The sequence below is a fragment of the Gymnoscopelus braueri genome (assembly GCF_963280865.1).
Source record: "Gymnoscopelus braueri genome assembly, chromosome: 22".
NCBI classification, from domain to species: Eukaryota; Metazoa; Chordata; class Actinopteri; order Myctophiformes; family Myctophidae; genus Gymnoscopelus; species Gymnoscopelus braueri.
The window spans coordinates 22404813-22414118 of NC_137624.1; the positions used below are offsets into that span (position 1 = coordinate 22404813).

General features: G+C 38.2%; 1 protein-coding gene across 1 annotated transcript; it reads left to right on the top strand.

Annotated features, from left to right (window-relative positions):
• Positions 1-1679: 1679 nt before the first annotated feature.
• prlhr2b (prolactin releasing hormone receptor 2b) lies at positions 1680-5956 on the top strand (the record flags this gene model as incomplete). Its single annotated transcript, XM_080418813.1, has 3 exons — positions 1680-1758; positions 4150-4632; positions 5323-5956. Exons 2-3 carry the CDS (start codon positions 4184-4186, stop codon positions 5954-5956), a joined length of 1083 nt encoding a protein of 360 aa, XP_080274939.1. The 5' UTR covers positions 1680-1758; positions 4150-4183.
• Positions 5957-9306: the final 3350 nt, after the last annotated feature.

The window sequence follows — 9306 nt, forward strand, 5'->3', positions numbered from 1 at the left end:
AGGTTGTTATTGCTAGAAAATAAGATTTAGATTTTACATGGTAAATGGACTGCATTTGTTTAGAGCCTTTCTCCAAAGTGCTTTACAATGTATTTCACATTCACCCATTCACACAGCGACAGTGTAGGAAACCAAGCAAGGCACAAACCTTCTCATCAGGAGCAGTTAGGGGTTCAGTGTCTTGCTCAAGGACACTTCGACAGCCAGGAGGAGCCGGGATTGAACCGGTAACCTTCCGATTCCAAATGAGCCACTGCTGCCCCACATTGAACATCACCCATCTCCTATCAATCAAAGCATATTATTACTACTCTACAGTTGAAATATTACAGCTTCTATAGTGTGACTCCAGCAACATTTTACATGGCACTTTTACATACAGTACTTATGCACTGAAGAACACATGGCTGGAATAGTATGCATAACCACTTGAACCCTATATCCCTGTTCTGGGGGAATATTAGCCAAAAATAGCAGATCTACAATCTTGTAGAGTTGCTACAAGTAGAGGGTTAAAGTGGTTGATTAAGTTTAAGTTAAGTGTTGCTAAATGATATACAGTAGCAAAGCAGATAAATACTGTAGATAAATGGTGATTAACCAAAAATAGTGAATTAACCATTACATTCTGGAAGAGCAAATATAATATGAACAATGTTAAAGGTGAAAGTTTTATATTTTATTTTTTGATTGTCACAAGGCCTAAAAATAATACTGCATACTGATCTACAAGCTCACATGTTGTGATGTGACGTGTTGTGAGCTTGTATAAAGTATAAATCAGGCTTCCCTTGACAGTCCACGATTTCAGTCACGATCATCACATAAATCCAAACCAACATTATGGAGCAATAAGAACTCATTATCATCTTGAGCTTCAATGAAGGAAAAACCTACAAGGGCTTAATATGAGGATTTGTTATATATATATATATATATATATATATATATTATACTTGCATGATATCTATTTCAATTGCTTGATAACATTCCTAAAATCTACAGGTTAATGCATGTCATATGAATTGCATAATCAATAAAACCCAATGTAAACCTAATGACATTGTTCTGGAATTTTCCAAACAATTTCTGGTTAAAATTGTGAGAGAGTCACAGAGGAAAAGCAAATTCCTCTTTTATATCCAGTTACTCCAGAGAGAGATAGAACAGACTCAGAGAGAGATTGAGATTTTCTTTTGCCACTTAAGCCCTAAGTGGTCAAAGCCCTGAAGAATTTGCGGGTGGAGTTAAGGGGGAGAGGTAAAAAGCCTGATTTCTGGAGCTGAATACAATAGAAATCCTTGAGAACTGGACAGGAATACTTAATAAAAGCTATTTTCAGAGGAAGAAAGTGATAGATGGATTGCTGAAGGGAGCCAATCTACTGTGACGGACAGGTTGTTATTTAAAATGAACGGCTGGAGGATTTTAGAGTGCTCTAAATTGAAAGGGCATGACCCTTCCGGTGACAGAAATATATTCTTCTCCGATTGAAAAATAATTTATGAAAATCCCCCACAAAATAATGACAAAAACATTTATAATCTTTCAAATGGATAACTCAAATCCACACAGTTTGTGGCCATTCTTGAAAGGCAGCAGCAACACTCTCTGTCTCTCTCTCCCGCTGTCTCTCCCCCCCCCCCTCCCTCTTTCTGTTCTCTCTGGTTGCTGTCATAGCAAAGCAGTGATCCAATAGCTGTTGGAGATGCACAACGAACATGGGCTTGACTATCTGCTGTCGCAATAGGAGTAAAGGTACCATGTTTCATTGTTATTTATCTATTCATTGATTATTGCTATTATTGTTTTTATTATTATTATTATTATTATTATTATCATTATTATTATTATTATTATTATTATTATTATTATTATTATCCAAAGGGTTGGTTGGGGAGACTGTACAATTTGTTTTATTTTTAAGTTTTCATATCATTCCTTGACTGCTATATTTAATTTCAAATGTCACTTATCATAACAAACTCTAATGCTCCTCTCACATTTAAAATATAAAATTGTGTTAGAATTATGCAAGTCACTTTTTAATAATATTCTTACTTTCTATGTATCCCTTACTGTCCATAAGTGATTTACCATAAAGTTACACAATGAATGTTCTTATTTCAGGTTACATACCAGTACAGTTTGAGTATAGGATTCATATTATTTTTTCCTTATCAATATAAACATGTTTAACCAATTTTGTGTCATGTAAAAAATTATATGTAACCTGCTGTTTTACTGTGCTATCTAATAGGGGTGTAACGATACGTTTTAACAACGATTCGATACGTATCACGATACTTGGTTGTCGATACGATACATGAACGATACAGGTTAATTTAGAACGATACGATACGTTTCGATTCAGCGATTTAGTCGATACGATACATGAACGATACAGGACAGGTTAATTTAGAACGATACGATTCGATTCAATGATTTAAAATCGATATAGTAACTATTTATTTACCCAAAAATTCTGTGTGAAAAATAAATACCTGGATACTGGATATAAACCCCTCTTTCTCTTTTCTTCTTAAAAGTACTTAGTATTGATATAATTGATTATTTGCATTGCAGAACGATTCGATACGATTATTTGCATTGCAAAACGATTCGATACGATTCAAAGTCAAACGATACGATATTTAGCTGTTTGCATATCGATATAGTAGATCGTTGAAAATTCAAAACGATGCATCGATGCAGTTACTGTATCGTTACGGGCCTACTATCTAAGATTCAAGGGTATAGCAAAAAAAAAATTACAACATTAGCATTGTTTTAGTACTATTGCTTTTAACAAGGAATATCAATTCAGTAAAAGAAAAATAATTTGTCCAGAAATTGTTAAAATGTTGAAATTAGGCTAAGTAAAATATCTCTAACCATTGGTGCATGAATAAAAGTCATACTACATGAGAACAACTTCATTATTCACAAGCTTCAGTTTAAGCTACAGTACAGTATAATGGATCTACTGACAATTCTACCGTCTTGCTACTTACGTTTCTAATAAAATAAGATGTATTGACTGTCCTTCTATAATACTTATCAGTTTATAAAAACATTTATTAAGATGGTGAAACCTTACACAAGCGTAACTGTAAAAGATATATGGTACACACTGTAAGAACTAAGAAGCTATAATTATGATGAGGTCATTTGTTTTAAAATGTATCACTTCAAAGTTCTACTGATGTATGTCAGTGTAGAAACTGAAACTATAGCTCAATAGAAATCGATTGATTTCAATTGACACGTGCACGCACGCACGCACACACACACACACACACACACACACACACACACACTTTCTTATTAAAATGTCATAAAGTTATGATACACTGACATTGTACCATAATATTTGGAAAATGACTTTGGGCTTATGTGGTGTAGGTGAAGGAAGGGCATAATGTGAATTTAAGTTTGTTTGTTTGGTGCTACAGTATGTATGCCAACTACTTCTGGGTTCACAAACACAAGCAGAGACTTAACACAAGCAGAGACTGGAAAATAGAGAATACACAGTGGCAGAATACCTGGGTGACTGATCCAAATCTAAGGGAGGCCCTGAGGTAAAGACTCAGTGAACACGGTCTCGCAATCTAGAAGACTGCACACAAAATGAGGTGGAAACCGAGATACACTATTTCTAACCACCTGCGGCCTGCCCACTGTACCAACTGCCAAGAAATACACCTACACATACAGCCCACAGATTACAACTACCCAAAGAGAGTTTAAAAACATGACTAATGACCAAAAAAAACTCTCATACCAGCAAAATGCAAACACAGCAGCAAGATTCCAGCTGCTGTGACAGGAGAAGGATGTCCATTGAAATACAATCACCCTAAGGTCTACTAAACAAATCTGCACAGAGTTGATCTCGGTACATACTACAGTACATACAGACAGAGCAACTACCTTTAAATTCATTTGAAAAACTGCTGCTATTTTGTGTACCATTTTAAATACACTTGAAAATGTTGCTATTTGTCTCAAAGGTTTATACTAGGCTACCAAGTTATCCCTTTTTACATGTAGGCCTAAATATAACTGCATTGAACAGCAAATGCAATGCTAATACTTCTGGTACAAGTAAACCTTCTGATCACCTGTGTTCTGTATTTTGAACAGTGTAAGTAATATACTGAAAGACTGGACTGCTGGTATGGAGGGCAATGGCAGTGACTCAGCTGGAACTATACCGCCCTCTGCAGGGGAAGAGCAGACAGAAGAGCACATCTATGAGATACCAGTGCAAAATACCTCAGCCAACCACAGCTCCCAGTTTGCAGATGTGGCTCTGCTGCAAACCTTCAAACCTCTCATCATCACTTGCTATGTGATTGTGGCAGTGGTCGGCGTTTTTGGGAACTACCTGCTCATCTATGTCATTTGCCGAACCCGCAAGATGCACAATGTCACCAATTTCTTCATTGGGAACCTGGCCTTCTCTGACATGCTCATGTGTGTGACATGCATTCCCTTTACACTTGCCTATGCCTTCAACCCTCATGGCTGGGTTTTTGGCCGCTTTATGTGCTATCTGCTGTATCTGATCCAACCTGTCACGGTTTATGTGTCAGTATTCACTCTCACAGCTATTGCTGTTGACAGGTGGGTAATTTCCTTTTATCCTATTAACCATAAGTCATTCCACTCAGATTATAAGACTAACATTATCTTTATATTCATGCATCCATCTCACATTTTACATCAACAAGCTAATTGATAAAGCCCCTGATTAATCAGGGATTTGCTCTGAAGGCAGAGACTAAAACATTAAATAATGTTTTTAATCAAGACAAATGAATACACATTTACCTTGACTTTTACCAAGTGATTTAAGGAATGTAAAATACCTGGACCATGTCAATCTACACTAGCTACAGTATGCATCCCATGTCTATGATGCATTATAAACATACTTATAATGTGTTGTAATCTGCTTATAACACTGTATAGTTATAAGAACTCATTAAGGCACGTAATACTTTATAACAATAATCATAACACATTATAAAGAATAATATAATGCTTATAAGGTCAATTATTATAATTGTCTCTATAATCTTTTTAAGCAACAAATGACCACTTATAGTGACTTATAATGACAGTATAATGCATTTTAATGCATTATAAGGGTGATTTTAAAGTATTATAAGATGATTATAATGTCTTACAACTATGAGAATTAACATGGGATGCATAGAAAGCAGATTATAATGCATTACAACTATGTTCATAATGCATTATAGACATGGTATGCAGCAAGTGTTGTTACCCAGTCTTTCCTTTTCCATTCAGATATTATGCCACAGTGCATCCCCTAAAGAAGCGCACGTCTGTGGCAACCTGTGGCTATGTTTTATGTGGAATCTGGCTGCTGTCCTGTGGGTTGGTGGCTCCTGCAGTGGCTCACACCTACCATGTGGAGTTCAAAGAGGAGGGCCTCACCATCTGTGAGGAGTTTTGGCTGGGCCAGGAGAAAGAAAGACAAGCGTATGCCTATAGCACCCTACTGGTCACTTATGTCCTGCCACTGTCAGCTGTTTGCGTCTCGTACCTCTGCATCTCGGTTAAACTGAGGAATTGTGTTGCACCAGGCCGCAGGTCCGAGTATCACGCAGAAGCGTGGCGTGCTCGGAAGAGGAAGATCTTTCGGTTGGTTTCACTTGTGGTGGCTGCCTTTGCAGTGTGTTGGCTTCCTATCCATGTGTTTAATGTGCTGCGAGACATAGACATTCATCTCATAAACAAGCAACACTTTTTGCTCATCCAACTGCTGTGCCACCTCTGTGCCATGATTTCTTCCTGTTGTAACCCCTTCCTCTATGCATGGCTACATGACCGTTTTCGCACTGAGCTGCGAAAGATGTTCACATGCCATCGTCACATTGTCATGCCTGCCAACAACTGTGCTGCTAGCGTGGTCTTGTAAAGTTCTTTCAGTTCAAGAACATTTAAAAATACAGCTGGTTCTCAACCTAGCTGTGGGCCATGAGGATATTGCAAGTGGGTCCCCAAATAATTGGCAAAACACTAAGATTGTATTGATAATATAACATAATATAAAAAATATAATATAAATACAATATCACACCCAGTGTGAAGTGGGCGGTGTGGTCATCACAGTGGTCATCACAGTGATGGAAGCTCACTTAAAACATTTTTTTTTTTTTTTTGAAGTGCATAGTCCTATTTATAGGTTATTAATGTCATCATGTGTCTCGCTAGCCAATCACAGTGCTGGATAGAGTCAGCCAATAGAGTCAGCCAATCACAGTACAGCTAGGGGTGTACTAATGAGCCAATCACAGTACAGCAAATGTGTACTAATGAGGTGTCCCAACCCCACTTATAGGGGCGGCTACACCGCCCACAAAACGGACACTATGTTAGTTCCATTGATCCAAGCCGGAACACAACCGATTGATTGATAATTAAATTAAACATGCTCTGAAAATGCATCCCTCCCATCTGACCTCTTAACATGGCAGCCAAATGGCTCTAGGCTGTGCTTTCGAGATTTTCAAGTGGGCCCTGATCCAGAAAAGATTGAGAACCACTGCTTTAGTGCCACTGTCCTTTTGGTTGGTTGGTTGGTTATTGTCTCCGCCAGGCCGAAAGGCATGGCGAGAGAGTATGTTTTGCCCCCTGTCCGTCCGTCCGTGTGTCCGTCCGTGTGTCCGTCCGTCCGTGTGTCCGTCATTCTGTCATTTTGTGTACAGCTAATCTCCGGCACCGTTGGCTTGATCGCAGCGAAACTGTGCACACACACTCCCTGGATGCCAGAGCAGAACCTCTGCCCCAAATTTTTCAAATTAGCCTTTTATAGCGCCACCAGGAGGCCGCTTTTTGCAAAACACATTTCTTGACAGTACTCCTACAGATATTATCCAAACATCACGCAAATCAGTACACAGTATCTCTATAGTCATGTGATCAACACAGATCTGTCCAATTTTCCATATTTCATCCTGATTGGCTAAGGTTGGCTTCCAAAGTTTGCAGGATTGCTCCGTTTTCAACAAAATGCCTCAAATCATGTGAGATTTCACACGCACATTCCCACTAGGCCAAGGAAGAAATGCCACTTGAAAATGTTCAAATCAGCCTCATGGTGGCGCTATAAATGGACGATTTGTGTTTTTAACTATAACTGCACCGATCTGCATGAAACTTTGCACGCACACTCCCTAGAGGCCAAGGAAAAACAACTGACCTGCATTTTTCACATTTGCCTTTCATAGCGCCACCAGGAGGCCGACTTATGTAAAACACATTTTTTGATAATAAGCCTTCAGAATGTATCCAAATTTCACGCACATCGGTACACTTGATCTCTATAGTCATGTGATCACGATGGATCTTTTAAAATTTTCATATTCCATCCTGATTGGCTAACATTGACATCGAAAGTTTGCAGGAGTGGCCCGTTTTGAACAAAATGCCACAAATCATGCATGCAGCGTCCGATTGTGGTGACACTTTGCACGCACATTCGCACTACATTGAAGAACAAATGCCACCCTTTTAACATTGCCCTATTATAGCGCCACCAGGAGGCCAATTTTGCAACACTTTTATTTTTTATATTACTCCTACAAATTCAAACATCATGCAAATCGGTACACATATAGTCAAGTGATCAAGATGGTTCCGTCCAATTTTTCATATTCCATCCTGATTGGCTAATTCCGAACATTGCTGCCCCACAATAACCTACCTGACCTGGCGGAGACCTGTGCTCCGAGGAGCACTTTTTCTAGTTTATTTATGTATTTATCGTGGCTATGCATGCACAAATAAGCCTATGTAGTATGAGAGGAAGATTTTTTTTTAAAATAATTTAATATGTATTCTTCAGTTCCAAGTCATAAAAATATAAATTATGAAATTGAGGGGATTACAATAGTATTTATTATTTATTTATTATTAAGTCTATTCTTCTGGAATTGTATGTATATGAATCTACTAAACATCCAACATTAAAGTAGTGGAGCAGGTACACATTCAAATCCTCAGTTAATTTAAACTTTAAAGCAAGAGTGTAAAAAAGGACCCAAATTAACAATGAAGAATTGGCTGTGTATGCCGGTGGTAAGAATAATATGCAGCATTTCCATGTAGCCATTTGAATTGATATGAGCATCCTCTCTCTTTCAAAAGACCTGTAAATATTTGATTTGAATGTATAATGTAGTGTCCTTTGTGCCAAGGTAAAACACCTGCCCACCACTGCAGGGATAAGGGTTCAACTCCCAGCAGAGCGGAGCTTGACTTGGCCAGCAGAGGCTCCAACAAATTGGCAGTGTTCACGGATAGGAAGCCAGTGAGGGATCATGTCCTTGTTGCTAGACTAGCTTTTGCTGGGGAGTGAATCTGGGGTAGATAACATGAACCTGGGTGTGTGTCACTCACAGCCTCCCAGTGACACTCCTCCCTGTCACATGAAAAGAAGCGGCTGGCGTTCACCATGTGTATTGGAGGAGGCATGTGGTTGTCTACATCCTCCCCAGACCAACAGTGGAGGTTGGCAGCGAGTGACAGGGACCACACAGTGCTAATACACACAGTGCTAAAATATACAATCTCACTATCTCTCTACTTTTGCTATCTCCAATTGCTGTTTCTCCAAACCATCACAAAGTCACATGCTAAGCCTGTAGGTGAACTAATCACTTATAGCTCCAAATATGCCTTGGTGTTTGCAATGACTAATAATGGTCACTCCATTACTGACTGTAGTGATGACTATACAAATAAATATGTGAGAGCAAAAAGTTATTGTATCTAAATACAGTAATATGCCATTGTGACTTTAAGTTCAAGTAATTTGTGATTTGCTACAAATGAACTGTTTACAAAATTCTTCTTACAGTAGTTTTATCAGTAGTATAATGTATCTAAAAAGCTGTTAATCTGTTTATATCAAAATAATATGTGGAAATAGTACATGAAAACAGTTTGTTAACTCACACAGATGTTTATAATCCCTGTATTATCACACACACACACTCACACACACAGACACACACACACACACACACACACACACACACACACACACACACACACACACACACACACACACACACACACACACACGCACACATTGATTATTGCTCTGTTCCTCTTGTTGTTTGCCATTGTTATTATTATTATTGTATTATTAATGCTACTTCAATGTCTGAGGAACCAGAACAAAATATTTCTACTCTTACCTATACCTGTACACAAGATGTAACAATAAAGAAACCTTGAACCTTGAAAATACAGAAATGGAAT